The sequence below is a fragment of the Neodiprion lecontei genome, chromosome 5 (assembly GCF_021901455.1).
Source record: "Neodiprion lecontei isolate iyNeoLeco1 chromosome 5, iyNeoLeco1.1, whole genome shotgun sequence".
Classification (NCBI taxonomy): Eukaryota; Metazoa; Arthropoda; class Insecta; order Hymenoptera; family Diprionidae; genus Neodiprion; species Neodiprion lecontei.
This window is the reverse complement of record NC_060264.1, coordinates 5,133,884-5,154,729: the sequence shown is the minus strand read 5'-3', so window position 1 is coordinate 5,154,729 and position 20,846 is coordinate 5,133,884. Positions and strand designations below refer to the sequence as shown.

The following is a 20,846-nucleotide window of genomic DNA, read 5'->3' as shown; positions in this document are numbered from 1 at the left end:
ACGTACAAGAGTCCCGGAAGTGCTAAAACTGTCTTCACCCATTTGCGGTGAGTATGCGCAATATTGATAAAAGCCCGTTTCAATCTAGAGTGGAGATCGAGGGCGAAGATTGGCTCGCACAGTCCGCACGGAACTTGGATTTACACGTATAGTCTCGTCAAAGCCGCAACACGCGATGTAAAGCGTGAAACGTCGGAAGTTCTACTTTGCGAATGCGTTGAAAATGAAACTGGTTATATCGGTTATTGTTGTATGTCGGGTATCATTGAAAGCGTGTAAGTTCGCGTGAGTTGGGCGTGGCGAAAATCTAGTAGAAAGTGAAAGACAACTTGGGTGGGTAAAAGGGGAAAAATTCCGATAACGCATGGCTAGGTATCACACTTGACTGAACACCATGGGCCGAGTCTTTACGTAAGGTATTAATTTTTAATAACTACCGTGATACTCGAATTTTTTTGTCTGATACCATAGCTGACGCTCGAACGGCTATCAGACTGCTTCTATATTTTAGCAAATAAATTCCAAGCCATATTTTATTTTGATTAAGTATCGTACAGGTGAATACTCGTGCGTACAGGGCGTAGCGAAAAAACTAAAAAGTGTACTTCGAAGACACAGCGTTAGTGTGAAGAAATTCAAATCAAAAAGTAACTTATATTAACTAATATACTAATAATTAGATTGCAGATTTGCTGGGTTAATGATTTGCGCTACGAAAATTTCGCGTAGAATTTCTGAGGTGAAATGTGTCAATGTTAACATAGTAATATTGTTGACTAATTATTAGTGAGCAGTACTTGTACAGAGGAATAACGTAATGCAAATTGAACATTTACCCACTCAGAATGTGTGTAGACACAGAAAGGGTCAAATATTACTTTCTATGTATAATAATAAATATCCTGATATACAAATGTTTAGAACTTATTCTCAATTCTATAATTTATGTCGATCGGATTTTTCATACATTGGGGTAGATGAATTGTTTTTTTTTGATGATACAGGATCAGTTTCCCGAATTATCACCGGCAAACTCGATGGGAGGTAGGTAATTACCACAAACCGGAAAGTCTCGTGGAATCGGCGGCAGATCTGAGGGATCACCAACGTTGAAGACAACAGACATGCCGATCGCTAAGTGAAACGTGTAATGACAGTGGAATAGCCAGTAGCCTGAGAGAGGGAGAAAAATTGTCAGAGGTTGGATATTTTAAATTGTAATATAGGGTGATTGCATCTACGATGTCCCGAGTTCCCGTAACTTGCCTGGGTTATCAGCACGGAATCTTAAGATGACGTAGGCAGCTGGTCCCACAGCGATGGCGTCCTTGGAAGGAGGTCTATAGAACTGCCTACGAAGTAGTCCCATTCTGTCGAATTCTTTAATTTGATCCAAGGTGAAGAGGTTTCCATTAGGATTCAATAATGAACCCTGGCCAATCACGCTGAAGGAGTACCCATGCAGATGAAACGGATGGGACACATTCGTAAACGGTTCTGGCAAGATAGAGAAAAGCAAGAAACACTTTGTCACGTCGAAACGTACTTGTATCAATTTCGTACTGTACCTTGCTGAAACAGGACTATTTCAATCACGGAGTTTCGTCGAACGTTAACCAAATGCGTGCATATGCAGGGTGTGCTGCAATTAACTGGAGTTGTTTCATAGTCACAAATTTCTGACGCTGGTATATCCTTCCTTTGTGATAAAAGTGGTGCCGTTGGAAAAGAGAACGACCTGTTGCCAACTACTGTAATGGTATTAATACCAAGTGGTGGAACTGTGAACGATTACATGCGGTTAATTGTTTACGAATTATGCAGTGTATTCTAGTGAAACAAAAATCCGCAAACTATATTCTACTCAAGAATGGAAGATAGGTATTTGGCTGGAAGAGATCCTCCGGTCTGTAAACGCTGAAATGGTACGGCAGCCAGACTTTGACGTCTGGCTCTGGCCCAAGAATGCTTTCGTCGACATATCCGGCTTTTCGTAGATCGCCAACGCACACCACGTTTTGATCCGAAGAGTCGCAAGTTACACCCAGTTGGTTAAGAACCTGGAATGAAGTAAAATTAGAGACTAATGTATCGGAATTAACTAGTTTAAGACCAAAATAGGCGGAATGTTACGTTAATCGCAATAGTGGCTCACCACTCCCGCGGAAAGCTCCTGATCGTACGTTGGTGATTCGGAACACGGTCTGTTATGTCTTCCATGGCCTTGGTAGCGGAGAACTGCGAGCTGCTGAACTCTGGTGATACCGCATATCCCGATAGCACGCAGCTGGATCCAGTAGGCTCGCGGTGTTTGGTTGGCGGAAATGATAAAATCGTAACGCTCACCTGAAATGAATTCAAGATAATAAATTACGGCACGCGAGAAACTTTCTTCGTTGAATAATACTTCAATTTTCGCAGAGACAAAGCGGGATGAGCTTTCGTTACCTGCCAAAGAAACTATACTATCGACGACTCTAGGTTCAACCGGTTGACCATCCGTGGCTATGACGGTCAGCTTGTGTCCTTCAACCGTGAGTTGAGCAGGACACGAAGTCGAGAAAGCAGTGATGAGTCTGAATCTGTATTTTTTGCCTGCCAAAACGTTGAACACTTCCAACGGCGTGTTAGTCGTATTACCAGAACTTGGGTCCTAGATAGTGAAACGATGTGTGAGAAACATATTAGTCGGATGAAACAATTTGATGATTGCTTAGGTAGAACAAGCAGAGTGTAAGATCTCTGAATCGTGGATTCTGCTTAAACTTCTAGGATTGTTTCCTAGGCCGCAAATTGGAAGCCTGTGACACGTAGTTTAATCTCAGAGGTATCTCTTTACTCTAAGTAAAATTGATAGTATCAGAAATTTGGCGAGTGAAATGCTATGACAAATGGAACCTGTTGTGTATTTTCACCTTAGATATCAATTCTTGTCGTTGTGCGTTCAAGTTAAGATGCAAGCATCTTATGGATTCGAGTGTAAACGTGTATCATATTATTCCGGTGCTGTAGTGAAGTATAAATTTCGATTTTAGATTATTTGATGTTCTGTAAGTTGTGCGAAGAAAGGCCCGGTGGATAGATCCTCGCATCAGAAGCCCCATATTTTGGGCGGAAGAAAAGCTTTTAGAAGTTTTAGCAGAATCCATGATCCGAAGGTCGGATACTCTCCTGGTTAGTTTCTCTCGTACCGTGTACCGCCCTTTTCCGTTGATCAATAGTGACTCTGGGTCCTGTCCTACACGTCCTTTCAGCAGTCCTGGGAATCGTTCGGTACCCTCTTCGTGAAATCTATCACTAATCAGCACGATGTGCTCCGATAAATCGTAGTCGTAAAGGTGGCTGTTAGGGTCTTGGTTGGGAGGCTGCCGAATAATTAGATTCCCGTAAATACCATCCACTTCTTGAAGACCGGTATGGGAATGCCAAAAGTGTGTACCGGCGTTTCCAGCAATCCATTGATACCTTAAATTGTGATATTTGAATTTATCGCACCATTTGTCAGGTATCACTCTTGACTTTCGGACGAAGTGTAGACAGCCGTATGTTATTTTACTGTTTCGACAAACCTGAAGGTATTTCCTTGAAAAATCGGGCATTGAGTTACAAAAGGTATACCGTCGTAGTAAGGCGATTTTTCCTGATGAATCCCGTGCCAGTGAATCGAGAGTTCCATGCCTTTCATTTTGTTCTGGACGTCGACGACGACCTTGTCACCCAAGCACACCTGGATACTGGGTCCAGGTATCATTCTGTTCACGGTCAAGACGGTCGTCGGCACGCCATCGGAAGTCACGCATTGACACTCATTCGTCAGTGAGTTGTTTGGGCCGGGTGTACAGAGTTCGCAGGCGCTGGTTGATTTAAAAAATTTATTCCGTCACTGCAAATCTATTTGGTGTATCGAACTATCAGCACTAGTTTGTTTGGTAACCATCTCATCGCTATTTGTGACGTGAATCTGCTTCGGTCGAGCCTTGCGAGAAAAAAAACTTTTGAAAGAGGTTTTACTCACGAGCCAAGAACGTTGTATAGTTCTACCGTGAAATGATAGTAGCAGGTTTTTGGCGATTCTCCTTCTGTGCATTGACGTGCGCATTCCTGCGGTGTTGACAGAGGTCGAGAGTTATCCATTTTCATCGATCCTGCACCGAGACGTTTGTAAATCAAAATTACAATGTCACACACTACTATGATATGGAACAGACTGCACGAAAATGAGACCGGGAATAATCTTATTATCAAAAATGCTGGCAACTATTGTAACTTTCTTTTATCAACTCTCACAATCAAAGAACGCGTTCACTAAGTCAGATGACTTGAAAAAAGCGATATTTTTGAAGATCCAGCTGAGCGGGAGAAAGTGGCCGTAATAAAATGTTTCTTCACAGCATATTTCATTAACGAATCACTTACTATCACATGATCGGGCAGATTGAGCATCTGAAAGGTCGACGCAGATCATTCCGAGTATTAATAACGTGTGGGCGAAGAAGCGGTATCGCTGGACGTAGCTTGGGTGTTTTACAGAACTTCCTCGATTCGTCGATACCATCTTCGAACGGTTCGACTGCTTCAGGTAAGGGTATTGAATGATACTCGTATGTGAATGAGTTAATCCAAGGACTAGCCAGCGTTAATGAATTGACGACCCACTCATTTTACCTTGATAAGGTGTGCACTCAATGGCAGCTAATGACTATGATTACCACATTACGATAAAAGTATAATTTTTCTTGAATTGTTCATGGCAATTTCGAAAACACGAAGATAACAAAATTGCCGGGTATGGTAATGATCCCCACGCGTTATATGTAACACATTAGTATAAGCGCCCGCGCTGTTATAAAGTCAACTGAGATCAACAAAAAAAGGCGTCTAGACACTAAAATTTAATTTAGGTTTACATTTAGACCGTACACACTGGAGCGTGATACTACGTATATGGCATATTTCATATTAAAATGTCTGTTATTTGCTCTAGTGAGTATCACATTCAAAACTTGTGCTGATCAGTGATCGAATGATTAAATATTTTTAGCAGACCATTGCAGCATACTGCTGCGCCGATTTTATTAACAATTGAAGTTTCACGAAAGTACTGCGGGAAGTAGCAAAGATCGATAAAGACAATTCTGAATAATAGTAATGCATTCCTGAAGGCGAAGAGCAGTTGAACGTCACTTGGGCTTTTCAAAAAAGGTCTCCGAGTCGGCGGTACCAAACAGATTATTGCACCACTGGATCATTGTGCGGATCATCCAAGATTAGTTGCAACAACGTTCGGCTATTCTTACAGTGATAAAATGTGCAAATAATTCCGAACGATCACTGTGGTTACTACAATACAATATAAATACAGTTTATTATATAACTCATGATAATTTCGAAGAAATGACGGTGACAAACTATTTGCATACGTCAAGTATATCAACGCGTCATACTCCACGAACTAGCATGAGTCGTTTTAGTTTCATTTTATTTACTATACTGCGATCAAAATTAAAACCGTCTTTACGCCCAAATTAGCCAGAACTTGTTTAATATTACACCTTATGTGTCAGCATCAAATTGCAAACACTAAAGCCTGCCGCTAGGGCGGTGATATCATTTTCCATATAATGGTTTTGTTCATTTATTCAGGTGAACACGACAAGTTAGAATAATTCCGATGATCAACGACCCAGTTTAGTCGCATATTTGTGTAACCCAGTATACGTATAGTGCTCTGGTTAGCAGTTCTTGTATTCACTAAAATTCTGCGAAAATGTGTAAGTTTCAAACGGTAACAAGCCCAGTCATGGAATGTTCCGAAAGTAAACTTACTCATAAATTCTACGTGCTTTAACATGTGTCAGACTTATGTGATATGGCGGTGAAGATGAAGGTTGTACATTATACGCATACGGATGTCGTACGAGAGGTTTTAGTTATGCGGTTCCCGAAGGCGACGAAACCGTTTTGCGGTATCGGAATGACATTTACAAAGAGCGGCTGGACATCCCTGAAGGATGCCTTTTCTCTACAGCTGAAAAATTTCAGCACTGTTGATCTTACGTGAATAATTGGCCGAGATCCTCTCTGTGTCCATTACGATGAAGAAGTGTATGATAACTGCTTACGATACGACATTTGTTTTGCATTCTAGAACGAAGGACCGTACGTTTGTCGACAAGAAACAAAAGTATTCAACGCTTGTAATGATCATACCGACGAAATTTTTTCAGTTATGAATCTCGGCTAGAAGTACATAAAATGTATTCTTGCCGTAATTCAATGGTCCAATCTAGTGCGAGTTAACACTGCGTGCCTTGAGACATTGTAAACTCCGAAAAGAATTTTATTAATGAAACTACATTCTAACAGATACTGCGAATGTGAGCAAATAACAGAATAGAAGACGGAGCAGCGACGATATCAGCAACAATTGCTCATCTCATGTATCATTCTACAGAATATTGTCTGTATGATCGAAACATGCTGTTGTCACGACATCGACAGTTTAGTAATATTAGTTCTTCGCACGTTTTATTTATGAGTTAAATAGAAGGGTAGCTAGTAAGCAGTAGCTCAATATATTGGGATCCAGATTTTGGCGTCTTCCTTAATTAATCTATACGGACAGCTGTCAGGTTTCATCTATATAAACACCAAAATCTCACGAAAGTTCTCAGGTTTTACGAGAAGAAATAGTAATAGTACATCACAAACGAAGTTGTAACTGTTTTAAGATAAATTGCTTGATATCTATTAGCAGAGTTGCAACGTAACCATCATGGTATCAAGTCAAAATGGATCACATCTTGAGCACAGTGTGTCAATGGTGAATCTACATTGTGAGCAGTTTTAAGAGAAAAAGCGAATGCGTATTACTTGGTCAATGCAATTGATCATGTTAAAATTGCAGCCAAAATTTAGATTGAAAATTTTTTAGTCTTTAAAAGACGCGAACACGAAACCGATCCGCAACTTCTTCATCCGATTCGTTTAGGCATCAAGATCCCGTACAAAATATGTAAATAAATGAATGAAGGCTTTCCTCACCACGGATTTTGGAACATGTTATTTCAACAAGATTCGAGAGAAAGAGGTAAAAGAACCTCCGCGTACACGAGAGAATACGTTATTGGAAATTTTACGATACGAATGATATCCATGGCGTAATCTGAAGAACTTCAATTATCAAATATCCAAGTGATTTTCATGGTCATCTAATCGAGGTCTGACTGGATCGAGCTGGGGTTTTTTGTAGTTATATTGTTCTACATTGTTATAATGAGTGAAACCATGCTATAAAAACATTTTTAAGATATAGATTTTGTAGATTATTGAGACATATTTTCTACGTTTGCATTAACAGGCAGTTAAGCCGCAACTCGCAGAATTAAACAAAAGCTTACACCTCAATCCTGACTGATTTATGTCAACTAGACGTCAACGACCATTTGTCGTTTCGATGATTCAGGATCAGTAGACCGAATTGTCTCCGGCAAATTTCATGGGAGGTAGATGATTACCGCAAACCGGAAAGTCTCGTGGAATCGGCGGTAGATCTGAGGGTTCACCAACGTTTAAGACAACAGACATGCCGATCGCTGAGTGGTACGTGAAATGACAGTGGAATAGCCAGTAGCCTGAGAGAGGGAGAAAAATTGTCAGAGGTTGGTTATTTTAAATTGTAATATAGGGTGATTGCATCTACGATGTCCCGAGTCCTCGTAACTTGCCTGGATTATCAGCACGGAATCTTAAGATGACGTAGGTAGCTGGTCCCACAGCGATGGCGTCCTTGGAAGGTGGTCTGTCGAACTGCCTACGAAGCAGTCCCTTTCTGTCAAATTCTTTAATCTGATCTAAGGTGAGGCGGGTTGCATTAGGAGCCGGCGATGGACCCTGGCCAATTACGCTGAAGGCGTACCCATGCAGATGAAAAGGATGGGACATATTCGTATACGGTTCTGGCAAGATAGAGAGAAGCAAAAAACACTTTGTTGCGTCGAAACGTAATTGTATCAATATTGTACTGTACCTGCATCAATGACGACTAATTCAATCGAGGAGTTTCGTCGACAGTTAACCACGTGCGTGCATATGCAGGGTGTACTGCAATTAGCTGGAGTTGTTTCGTGGTCACAAATTTCGGACGCTGGTATATCCTTCCTTTGTGACAAAAGTGGTGCCGTTGGAAAAGAGAATGACCTGTTGCCAACTAGTGCAATTGTTTCAACACCAGGCGGTGGAACTGTGAACGATTACATGCTGTTAATTGTTTACGAATTTTGCGGTGTATTCTAGTGAAACAAAAATACGCAAAGTATATTCTACTCAAGAATGGAAGATAAGTATTTGGCTGGAAGAGATCCTCGGGTTTGTAATCGTTGAAATGAAATGGCAACCAGACTTTGACGTCTGGCTCTGGCCCAAGGATGCTTTCGTCGACAAATCCGGCTTTTCGTAGATCGCCAACGCACACCACGTTTTGATCCGAAGAGTCGCAAGTTACTCCCAGTTGGTTAAGAACCTTGAATGAAGTAAAATTAAAAACTATTGTTTCGGGGCTATCTAGTTGAAGACCAAAATAGGTGGAACGTTATGTTAATCGCAGTAATGGCTCACCACTCCCGCGGAAAGCCCCTGATCGTACGTTGGTGATTCGGAACACGGTCTGTTATGTCTTCCATGGCCTTGGTAGCGGAGAACTGCGAGCTGCTGAACTCTGGTGATACCGCATTCCCCGATACCACGTAGCTGGATCCAGTAGGCTCGCGGTGTTTGATTGGCGGAAATGATAAAATCGTAACGCTCACCTGAAATGAATTCAAGATAATAAATTACGGCACGCGAGAAACTTTCTTCATTGAATGATACTTCAATTTTCGCAGAGACAAAGCGGGATGAGCTTTCGTTACCTGCAAAAGAAACTATACTATCGACGACTCTAGGTTCAACCGGTTGACCATCCGTGGCTATTACGGTCAGCTTGTGTCCTTTGACCGTGAGTTGAGCAGGACACACAGTCGAGAAAGCAGTGATGAGTCTGAATCTGTATTTTTTGCCTGCCAAAACGTTGAACACTTCCAACGGCGTGTTAGTCGTATTACCAGAACTTGGGTCCTAGATAGTGAAACGATGTGTGAGAAACATATTAGTCGGATGAAACAATTTAATGATTGCTTGGGTAGAACAAGCAGAGTGTAAGATCTCTGAATCGTGGATTCTGCTTAAACTTCTAGGATTGTTTCCTAGGCCGGAAATTGGAAGCCTGTGACACGTAGTTTAATCTCAGAGGTATCTCTTTACTCTAAGTAAAATTGATAGTATCAGAAATTTGGCGAGTGAAATGCTATGACAAATGGAACTTGTTGTGTATTTTCACCTTAGATATCAATTCTTGTCGTTGTGCGTTCAAGTTAAGATGCAAGCATCTTACGGATTCGAGTGTAAACGTGTATCATATTATTCCGGTGCTGTAGTGAAGTATAAATTTCGAATTTTAGATTATTTGATGTTCTGTAAGTTGTGCGAAGAAAGGCCCGGTGGATAGATCCTCGCATCAGAAGCCCCATATTTTGGGCGGAAGAAAAGCTTTTAGAAGTTTCAGCAGAATCCATGATCCGAAGGTCAGATACTCTTCTGGTCAGTTTCTCTCGTACCGTATACCGCCCTTTTCCGTTAATCAATAGTGACACTGGGTCCTGTCCTACACGTCCTTTCAGCAGCCCTGGGATTCGTTCGGTAGCCTTTTCGTGAAATCTATCACTAATCAGCACGATGTGCTCCGATAAATCGTAGTCGTAAAGGTGGCTGTTAGGGTCTTGCTTGCAAGGCTGCCGAATAATTAGATTCCCGTAAACGCCATCCATTTCTTGAAGACCGGTATGGGAATGCCAAAAGTGTGTACCGGCGTTTCCGGCGATCCATTGATACCTTAAGTTGTGATATTTGAGTTTATCGTGCCATTTGTCAAGTATCACTCTTGACTTGTGGACAAAGTGTAGACAGTCTCATGTTATATTAATATTTCGACAAACCTGAAGGTATTTCCTTGAAAAATCGGGCATTGAGTTACGAAAGGTACACCGTCGTAGTAAGGCGATTTTTCCTGATGAATCCCGTGCCAGTGAATCGTGAGTTCCATGCCTTTCATTTTGTTCTGGACGTCGACGACGACCTTGTCACCCAAGCACACCTGGATACTGGGTCCAGGTATCATTCTGTTTACGGTCAAGACGGTCGTCGGCACGCCATCGGAAGTCACGCATTGACATTCATTCGTCAGTGAGTTGTTTGGGCCAGGTGTACAGAGTTTGCAGGCGCTGGTTGATTAGAAAAATTTATTCCGTCACTGCAAATCTATTTGGTGTATCGAATTATCACCATTAGTTTGTTCGGTAACCATATTATCGCTATTTGTGACGTGAATCTGCTTCAGCCAAGGTTTGAGAGGATCAAAACCACCGAAAGAGGTTTTACTCACGAGCCAAGAACGTTGTATAGTTCTACCGTGAAATGATAGTAGCAGGTTTTTGGCGATTCTCCTTCTGTGCATTGACGTGCGCATTCTTGCGGTGTTGACAGAGATCGAGAGTTATCCATTTTCATCGGTCCTGCACCGAGACGTTTGTAAATAAAAATTACAATGTCACACGCTACTATGATATGGAACAGACTGCACGAAAATGAGACCGGGAATAATTTTAGTACCAAAAATGCTGGAAACTGATGTAACTTTCTTCTATCAACTTTCACATTCAAAGAACGCGTTCACTCAGTCAGATGACTTCAAAAAAGCGATATTTTTCGATGATCCAGCCGACCGGGAGAAAGTGGACGTAATGAAATGTTTATTTACAGCATATTTCAATAACAAATCACTTACCATCACATGGTCGGGCAGATTGAGCATCTGAAAGATCGACGCAGATCATTCCGAGTATTAATAACGTGTGGGCGAAGAAGCGGTATCGCTGGACGTAGCTTGGGTGTTTTACAGAACTTCCTCGATTCGTCGATACCATCTTCGAACGGTTCGACTGTTTCAGGTAAGGGTATTGAATGATATGTCAATGAGTTAACCCAAGGACTAGCCAGAGTTACTGGATTGACGACCCACTCATTTTACCTTGATAAGACGTGCACTCAATGGCAGCTAATGACTATGATTACTACATAACGATAAAAGTATAATCTCTTTTGAACTCTTTGTCGTAGCTCTGAAAACACGAAGATATCAAAATTTCTGGGTATGGTAATGATCTCCACGCGTTATATGTAATAAATTAGTATATGCGCCCGCGCTGTTGTTATATAGTCAACTGAGATGTACAAAAAAAGGGGACTTAACACTCAAATTTAGTTCAAGTTTACATTCAGACCGTACACACTGGAGCGTGATACTACGTATATGGCATATATCATATTAAAATATCTGTTATTTGCTCAGGTGAGTATCATGTTCTAGGACTTGTGCTGATCAGTGACCGAATAATCAAACATTTTCAGCACACCATTGTAGCTTACTGTTGCAACGATTTCAATCACAGTTGAAGTTTTACGAAAGTACTTCGAAAAGTAGTAAAGATTGATAAAGACGATGCTGAATACTAGTAATGCATTCGTGAAGGCGAAGAGCAGTTGAACGTCACGTGGGCTTTTAAAAAAAATTCTCCGATTCGGCGGTACCAAACAGAATATTGCACCACTGGGTCATTGTGGGGATCATCCAAGATTAGTTGCATCAGCGTTCGGCTATTCTTACAGTGATAAAATGTGCAATTAATTCCGAGCGATGACTATAGTTACTCTAATAGAATAGACATATGATCTATTGTAACCTACGATAATTTGGAAGACATGAAGGTGACAAAAACTTTTTGTACACCCCACATATATCGATGCGTCATGCTCCACGAAGTAGCATGTGCCGTTGTAATTTTATTTACTATACTGCAACCAAAATTAATACCGTCTTCACGCCCAAATTAGCCAGATCTTGTTAATATTATGCCTTATGTGTCAACATCAAATTGCAAACACTAAAGCCTGCCACTAGGGCGGTGGTATCATTTTCCATATAATGGTTTTGTTCATTTATTCAGGTGAACACGACAAGTTAGAATAATTCTGATGATCAACGATCCAGTTTAGTCGCATATTTGTGTAACCCAGTATACGTATAGTGCTCTGGTTAGCAGTTTTTGTAGTAACTAAAATTCTGCGAAAATGTTTAAGTTTCAAACGGTAACAAGCCCAGTCGTGGAATGTTTCGAAAGTAAACTTACTCATAAATTTTACGTGCTTTAACATGTGTCAGACTCATGTGATATGGCGGTGAAGATGAAGGTTGTACATTATACGCATACGGATGTCGTACGAGAGGTTTTAGTCATGCGGTTCCCGAAGGCGACGAAATCGTTTTGCGGTACCGAAATGATATTTACAAAGAACGGCTGGACATCCCTGAAGGATGTCTTTTCTCTACAGCTGAAAAATTTCAGCACTGTTGATCTTACGTGAATAATTGGCCGAGATCCTTTCTTTGTCCATTACGATGAAGGAGTGTCCGTGTAAGTAGAGTGGCTGGTTTAAATTTTTGCGTCTGGCTACCGTTATGGGAACCAGAAAGACGAAGGTGAGTAAGATGTCGTTAAATAGTTTTATGGAACGATCAGTCGATTGCAAACTCATACTTTCACGAAAGTCGACAAAATTCAAGTTACTAAATTCACAGGGATGTCAATTTTGTGGCCTGACGTGCAACCTGCGAGATGATTGTTATAGAGTTTCAGCTTCGGACTTATTTCGGTGACACGTCGTCGATCTGAGGGAGATTTTTACTTCATTCACGTATTATCAGCGCCGTAGATCTTTGAGGCGTGATCTATTTTCCATCCAAAGCATTTCATCGTCCAAATATGATTACCACATTCTTCACATTACAGGATAACATCAATATCATCGAAGATGCTAATTTCTTAATCAACCATTAATACCATCATCACCGATGTTGATTACTTTTGAATCTATGACGCACGTGCAGTTGATCTAAGCTTACGAACCTACATATTGTTTCAATTCTTGTTTTTCATCCGTTGTTTGGACACGTGTTGATAGTTAGATCAATTATACTTCTTCGTCACATGAAACTTCCCATATTTAAGATCATAACCTCATTCATACCTACTGGAATCATTTACCGTCTTGTTTATATTCATCACTATTAGATTTGTTCGATGGTTATTTTTTTTCGACGTTTTGTAAATTTATCGGAACAATAATGATGATTTGTTGATCGATTTGTTGCAGTGGTGATACCGGATAAACGAGGCTGGTAAAGTTGGCCAGTTGTTTTTGCATTCGAGGTACCTGACGTATCGGAGTCTGAAGAAATCTGCATGCATTATCGTTAACAAATGCTATTCCAGCGTAAAGGTAACAAAGTTTGTACTTTCAAGTATTTTAATATACGCGATGCCATCGAAGAAATGAGGCGGTATATTTATTCTACAGCTGACAATTCGCTTATAGGTGGTGACTTTCTGGTGGAAAACACGTTTACGAAAGGCAGCTGAGGCAACATATACGAGAATTTTACCATCGTATGACTCGTCTGAGTTATTATATACTAATCGTTAGTATTCCGGACCGTGCAAAAATTTCCGACAACATTTTACAGCTACAACCAAAGTCCAGAGTATTTTCTCAGGTACATTCACTTGTTAATTAACGTAATTCCTTAGAAATGACGTTTTCTCTCATCGTGATCGATTTAAGAAATTGTTCTGATCGGGGGATAGAAATTGCCGCACTTAGGAAATCCTGGTGGAATTAGTGGAAGATCTTTTTCTTCACCAACGTTGAGGATCATTATTCGAAATGACAGTGGAACACGGGTAACCTAAAAGAAAAATTATAACTTGTATAAACAATACATTTCAGACATTAATCTCTCAATGAAGTTTCCGTGATACCAGTGCGAGAAAAAATACATTGTAGATTGTACGCCAAGGAGGTAAAGCAGGCCCTTTAACGCCAAGCGTGAGTTATCGCTTATGGAAAGTAGAGGTGAGGAGAAGTATCTTATACGGCTCTTCAACTGAAAAAGAGTGTATCAAAAAGCGACGAATAGTGGTTCAAAAAGTCACCAGAACGGCGCTTAAAAGCAATAAAGGTAAGAATCTTCTGGGCGCTTAGAAATCAGGGTCAATCAAGGTTCAATTTGATTGGCACTGTGTGGAACTTTTGCTGCAGCAACGCTATCTTAATTTGCCTCCATTTCACGAGCATTTTTTGTACACGGAGATAGCCTTACTTGGAGGTTCAAAAGTATGATTTTTAGGTTTTTCATGAGGCTTCCGTTCAAAAAGCGAACGCGCATGCTTGGATTAAAAATTTAAACACCTGAGTGTACTATGATGTTACAATGTTCTTTTGGTACTGTCGTAAAAGCGGTTATTACAGACCGGACCTTAATTAAGTACGAACGGACTCCTTAGACTTGGTTATGTTACATGAGACGATTTTTGACCTTAATAATCCCAGGGTAGAAAGTTTTGTGGGAACCGTTAGATGCGCTAATACGCGCGTTAAACTATATAATCGAGTTTGAAAAGTGCGTACGTTTACGTCTGATAGTAAAAGCAATTTCTATTGAGCAGTCAAGGTCTTACATGACCATACTTCTTACACATACTGGGTCATCTTGCATAGAGATAAATTCCAAGATCTGTGTTGATCGTTAGTGTACTTGCATAATGTAGAAATTGTGTTTTTTGCAGATGCTGAAAATGTGGGATTACAGTCTTTTGTATTGCCTACGGAATATGATAAACACAATTATGCGGTGTAACATTAGTTTTGAAAACCAATCAACTTGTATGATAACTGCTCGCGATAAGACACTCGTTTGATATTCTAGAACCCAGGATTGTAGGTTCGTCGACAAGAAAGAGAAGTAATCAACGCTTGTAATAATCGTACTGACAACATTTCTTCAATTATGAATCTCGGCTAGAAGTATGTCAAATGTATTTTTGCCTCAATTCAATGGCTCAATGTAGTGCGAGTTGACACTGCATGTTCTTGAGACATTCCAGACTACCAAAAGAATTTGATGAATGAAAGTACATTTCAATAAACATGCGAATGTAAGCAAATAACAGAACAGAAGAAAGAGCAGCGACGATATCAGCAACAATTGCTCATCTGATATTTCGTTTTACAATATGAAATAGTAATAATACATCAGAAGTGAAGTTGCGACTGTTTTAAGATAAATTGCCAGGTATCTATTAGCATCGTTGTAACGTAACCACCATGGTATCATATCAGAACGAATCACATTTTGAGCACAGTGTTCAATGGTGAAGCTACGTCTGAGTAATTTTAGGAGATAAAGTGATAGCGCATTGTTTCGTCACTGCAAATGAGAATTTTAAGTTTCCAGCCTAACTTGAAAATGAAAATTTTCTAGTCTTTGAAAGATTTGAACTCGAAACCGGTCCGTAATTTCTTCATCCGATTCGTTCAGGCATCAAGATACTGTACAAAATTTGTAAATAAATGAATGAAAGCTTTCCACACCACGGATTTTAAAACACACAATTTCACCATGAATTGAGAGACAGAGGTAAAAGATTTTAAAATATCACATGGACCTCCGCGTACACGAGAGAATATGTTATTAGAAGTTTTACTATACGAACGATATCCATGGCCTAATCTGAAGAACTTCAATTATTCCGTATCCCAGTGATTTTTATGGTCACCTAATCGAGGTCTAACTGGATCGAGCTGGGATTTTTATAGTTATATTGTTCTACGTTATTACAATGAGTGAAACCATGCTATAACAACATGTTTCAGATAGAGATTTTGTAGATTATTGAGACATATTTTCTACGTCTGCATCAACAGGCAGTTTAGCCGTAAGGCGCAGAATTCAACTAAGGTTTACATCTTAATGCTGATCAATTTATGTCAACTAGACGTCAACGACCATTTGCCGTTTCGATGATTCAGGATCAGTAGACCGAATTGTCTCCGGCAAACTTCATGGGAGGTAGATGATTACCGCAAACCGGAAAACCTCGTGGAATCGGCGGCAGATCTGAGGGTTCGCCAACGTTGAAGATAACAGACATGCCGATCGCTAAGTGGAACGTGTAATGACAGTGGAATAGCCAGTAGCCTGAGAGAGGGAGAAGAGTTGTCAGAGGTTGGACATTTTGAATTGTAATATAGGGTGATTGCATCTACGATGTCCCGAGTTCCCGTAACTTGCCTGGGTTATTAGCACGGAATCTTAAGATGACGTAGGTAGCCGGTCCCACAGCGATGGCGTCCTTGGAAGGCGGTCTGTCGAACTGCCTATGAAGTAGTCCCTTTCTGTCCAATTCTTGAATCTGATCTAAGGTGAGGTAGGTTGCATTAGGTTCCGGCGATTCACCTTGGCCAATCACGCTGAAGGCGTACCCATGTATATGAAACGGATGAGACAGATCGGTCACCGCACCTGGAAATATAGAGAAGAGCTAAAAATACATCGTCAAATTGAAAGGTACTTGCATCGATTTCGTACTGTACCTTCATCAAAGATGATCACTTCAACCACGGAATCCAGTGGACAATTAATCAAGTATGTGCAAAAGCAGGGCGAACCACAATTAGCTGGAGTTGTTTCATGGTCACAAATATCTGACGCTGGTATATCCTTCCTTTGGGACAAAAGTGGTGACGTCGGATAAGAGAATGACCTGTTGTTGACTAACGATGTGCTTTCAACGTAGGGCGGTGGAACTGCGAATGAATCAATTATGTAATCGATTGTTCGTCATTTTTGCGATTTATTTCAACGTAAAAAAAATTTTTACGCAACGTTGACGTACGCAAAAACGACTTATAGGTGTGGGCCTGAAAGAGTTGCTCCGTCGTGTATGCCATAAAACGAACCGGCAACCAGACTTTGACATCGGGGTTTGGCTTCAGGATACTTTCGTCGACGAATCCTGCTTTCCGAAGATCCCCAACGCACAGCATGTTTGTTTGCGTCTTATTGCAGTTGGAACCCAGTTGATTGAGGGCCTGGAACAAAGTGTACATATAATTTCAGATATTTGGGCATGTCAGTTCCCGGCTAAGATCAGCGAACGATGAGTCAAAGTTGATCACAAAACACCTCACCAGTCCCGTTGGAAGTCCCGGATTGTATGTCGGCGGCTTGGAACGAGGTGTGCTGTAGTTTCCATTTATATGGTAGCTGAGAATTGCTACTTGCTGAATTTCAGAGCTGTTGCATCCGCCGATGGCACGTAATTGAATCCAATAGGCACGAGGTGTTTGGTTGGCGAAAATGATAAAATCGTATCGCTCACCTGCAAATGAATTCGGAATAATAAATTGCGGTACGCGAGAAACTTTCAACATTGAATGATACTTCGATTTTTGCAAGGACAAAGAGGGATAAGCTTCCGTTACCTGCCAAAGAAACAATACTATCGACGACCCTAGGTTCGACCGATTGACCATCCGTGGCTATCACGGTCAGCTTGTGTCCTTCGACTGTGAGTTGAGCAGGACATGGAGTCGTGAAAGCAGTGATCAATCTGAATCTGTATTTTTTCCCCGCCGAAACGTGAAAAAATTCCAACGGCGTTTCGGTTGTGTTACCAGTAGTTGAATTCTGAAGAGTGACACGATTTTTAAGGAATATTCGATAACAAACAGAATGCAATTTATGAATTTATGACGCAAGTTTTCTTCTTACCGTGTACTGTCCTTTTCCATTAATTAAAGCTGACACTGGCGCGTCGAGTCCTCTTCTGTTCACCAGCCCTGGGAATCGGTTAGTAGGCATTTCGTGAAATATATCATTAATAAGCACAATGTGCTCCGATAAATCGTAGTCGTAAAGGTGGCTGTTAGGGTCTTGGTTGGGTGGCTGCCGAATAATTAGATTCCCGTAAATGCCATCCATATCTTGAAGACCGGTATGGGAATGCCAAAAGTGTGTACCGGCGTTTCCGGCAATCCATTGATACCTTGAATTGTGATATTTAAATGTAACGTAGCATTTGTCAAGTATCACTCTTGATTTTTGGACGAAACGTAGACAGCCTCATGTTATTTAAATGTTTCGACGAACCTGAAGGTATTTCCTTGAAAAATCGGGCATTGAGTTACGAAAGGTACACCGTCGTAGAACGGCGATTTTTCCTGATGAACCCCGTGCCAGTGAATCGTGAGTTCCATGCCTTCCATCTTGTTCAGGACATCGACGATGACCTTGTCACCCAAGCACACCTGGATACTGGGGCCAGGTACCATTCTGTTCACGGTTAGAACGGTCGTCGCCACGCCATCGGAAGTCACGCATTGACACTCATTCGTCAGTGAGTTGTTTGGGCCAGGTGTACAGAGTTCGCAGGCTCTGGTTGATTAGAAAAATTTATTCCGTCACTGCAAATCTATTTGGTGTTTCGAACTATTAGCACTAGTTTGTTTGGTAACCATCTCATCGCTATTTGTGACGTGAATCTGCTTTGGTCGAGCCTTGCGAGAAGAAAAACTTTTGAAAGAGGTTTTACTCACGTGCCAAGAATGTTGTATATTTCTACCGTAAAATAATAGTAGCAGGTTTTTGGCGATTCCCCTTCTGTGCATTGACGTGCGCATTCCTGCGGTGTTGACAAATATCGAGAGTTATCCATTTCCATCGACCCTACACCGAGAAGTGTGTCAATTAAAATTACAATGTCACACGCTGCTATGATATGGGACAGAGAATGAGACCGTAAATAATTTCATTTTCAAAAATTCTGGCAGCCGGTGTAACCTTCTTTTATCAGTTCTCACAATCATAGAATGCCTTCTCTCAGTCAGATGACGCGCAAAGACCGATATTTTTTAAGATTCCCCCAAGCTGGAGAAAATGTTCGTAGTAACATATTTTCATACAACAAATTCTGATATAAAATCACTTACCATTAAATGGTCGGGCAGATTGAACTTGTGGAAGATCGACGTTGATCATTCCGAATATTAGTAATGTGTGGGCGAAGAAGCGGTATTGCTGAACGTAACTTGGGTGTTTTACAAAACTTTTTCGATTCGTTGATACCATCTTCGAACGGTTCGACTGCTTCAGGTAAAAGTATTGAATGATCGGTTAATGAGTTAATGCGAGGACTAGCAGGAGTTACTGGATTGACGACCCTCGTATTTTACAGTAATAAGACGTGCACTCAATGGCAGTTAATGACTATGATTACCACAGTACGATACAAATATAATTGTTTTTGTCAACTTGGTGCACTAGCTTTGCAAAAACGAAGAAATTGAAGTTTCTGGATACGGTCATGATCTCAACGCGTTTTATGTTACAAATTCATAGTACTTAGAAATGTAACGTTGCAATAGATGCAACATAATTATTTAACGTGGCTGTAACAGGCAATAGGCTACAGTTAATGAAATTTAAATTTGCCTTTATATATTCCAAAACTGTGTGACTCTTATTTGAAAAAAAAATTTTTCATATCTATATAGATATATTATATCTATAAGAAGATATATGTAAAAGGCAAATATATCTAATTCGACAACGAAATTCGTCATCTGTCACTGTGTAATTTAAATTTATACAGTTACAGGTACAAACACTAGTAGTCCATTTTCAAAACATTTTTTAGCTTGCGGGATTGACTGAATTGTCACCCTAAATGGTTGATTCGGAATTATCTGTTAATTCAATGTACAGGTTATCTTTAATTCATGATTTATTTAAATCAACTTTGTAGTGATTTGCGAAAAAACTTCATTAATCTAAATGTTCACGTTTTGATTGAATTCGTAACACTCTTTGACGGCACGGGTTCGAAGTCAAAGAAGCTTCAGGCATAAATAAGATGCTACAGCTCATTTTCGTGTAGTTCGTTTAATGCTCATTGATAAATTTGCATGCCAGACGGTCTGGACCGTACTGATTGAAAATTTAATTTCATTAATTAGACGATAAAATATTACTATCAAATAAATACGTACTTGTATTCTGCCCCGAATGAATCTCATACTACGGTCAACTCTCTACTGTGGATGTTAGCGAAGCAATGAAACCTTTTGATAGGAACTCAGAAATTGACAATAATACTTTACTTCCATTTGATCGAGTGATGAGAGAAGATAACATCTTGCTCAATTACATCGAATGACGGGGAAAGAAATTGCAATTCAACAACAATTACCGACCAGAAATAATAAATCTATAACAATAATAAATAATAATAAGAAATGTCATCGTTTCCCATGTCATAGCATACGCGCAAGTGAACTGGTAATAATAAATTGTGAAACGACAAATTGACGAAATCTGTTGGGATATAAAATAATTTACATCCAACAGAAAGATAGAAAAGCAAAACACTTTATTCAGGTGTTCTCAGCGTCACAGATCTCGGGGAACGAATTGGTTCTTATACGCTGCTTAGGATAGGTTCATCCTTCACCCTTCACGCTATCTTGCACGAGGTGGAAAAGTGATAATAAACGCGTGTATTTTTACGTGATTCCATTCGTGGTGACCATCGTTTTCGAAGAACGAGATCATTCACACCGAATAGCTGGGAGGAAAAATTCCACAAGCTGTTTGCTGTAGCGTCAAGCTCTTTTTAACACTACAAAACTTGTTTGCATTAGGTTGAAACAAGCTGTTGTAACTACAGCTTGAAAAACCCGAGCCGTAGTTTTCATTTATAAACAATTACGTCACTGACGGATTTCTCTCGTCAATTTCATAGATGCAATTCATCTTTACGCATAGGATACAATATATATTCTTCAACTTCACCGTA

General features: G+C 40.4%; 4 protein-coding genes across 5 annotated transcripts; 1 reads left to right on the top strand and 3 right to left on the bottom strand.

Annotated features, from left to right (window-relative positions):
- Positions 1-515: 515 nt before the first annotated feature.
- Positions 516-4,635, bottom strand: LOC107226666 (laccase-1). Of its 2 annotated transcripts, XM_046740028.1 has the most exons (10): positions 4,417-4,633; positions 4,016-4,145; positions 3,570-3,854; positions 3,192-3,465; positions 2,449-2,653; positions 2,156-2,346; positions 1,865-2,060; positions 1,569-1,781; positions 1,267-1,497; positions 516-1,173 (listed from the first exon to the last, which is right to left on the bottom strand). In XM_046740028.1, exons 1-10 carry the CDS (start codon positions 4,553-4,555, stop codon positions 1,007-1,009), a joined length of 2,031 nt encoding a protein of 676 aa, XP_046595984.1. In that variant the 5' UTR covers positions 4,556-4,633; the 3' UTR covers positions 516-1,006. The 2 variants fall into 2 exon arrangements, with proteins under 2 accessions (XP_046595984.1, XP_046595985.1); XM_046740029.1 differs by lacking the exon at positions 516-1,173 and having other exon boundaries at positions 1,273-1,525; positions 4,417-4,635.
- A 2,316-nt stretch (positions 4,636-6,951) lies between these two features.
- Positions 6,952-11,083, bottom strand: LOC124294601 (laccase-1-like). The gene is made up of 10 exons (XM_046740522.1): positions 10,880-11,083; positions 10,478-10,607; positions 10,032-10,316; positions 9,654-9,927; positions 8,910-9,114; positions 8,617-8,807; positions 8,326-8,521; positions 8,030-8,242; positions 7,728-7,958; positions 6,952-7,634 (listed from the first exon to the last, which is right to left on the bottom strand). Exons 1-10 carry the CDS (start codon positions 11,016-11,018, stop codon positions 7,468-7,470), a joined length of 2,031 nt encoding a protein of 676 aa, XP_046596478.1. The 5' UTR covers positions 11,019-11,083; the 3' UTR covers positions 6,952-7,467.
- A 2,198-nt stretch (positions 11,084-13,281) lies between these two features.
- Positions 13,282-14,894, top strand: LOC124294836. Its single transcript, XM_046742313.1, has 5 exons — positions 13,282-13,431; positions 13,528-13,705; positions 13,797-13,892; positions 13,996-14,170; positions 14,778-14,894. Exons 2-5 carry the CDS (start codon positions 13,601-13,603, stop codon positions 14,846-14,848), a joined length of 447 nt encoding a protein of 148 aa, XP_046598269.1. The 5' UTR covers positions 13,282-13,431; positions 13,528-13,600; the 3' UTR covers positions 14,849-14,894.
- LOC107227330 (laccase-2) lies at positions 14,714-20,701 on the bottom strand. The gene is made up of 11 exons (XM_015668442.2): positions 20,041-20,701; positions 18,982-19,138; positions 18,589-18,718; positions 18,143-18,427; positions 17,765-18,038; positions 17,476-17,680; positions 17,182-17,372; positions 16,887-17,082; positions 16,585-16,797; positions 16,283-16,513; positions 14,714-16,189 (listed from the first exon to the last, which is right to left on the bottom strand). Exons 1-11 carry the CDS (start codon positions 20,065-20,067, stop codon positions 16,023-16,025), a joined length of 2,076 nt encoding a protein of 691 aa, XP_015523928.2. The 5' UTR covers positions 20,068-20,701; the 3' UTR covers positions 14,714-16,022.
- Between the last annotated feature and the right edge of the window lie 145 nt (positions 20,702-20,846).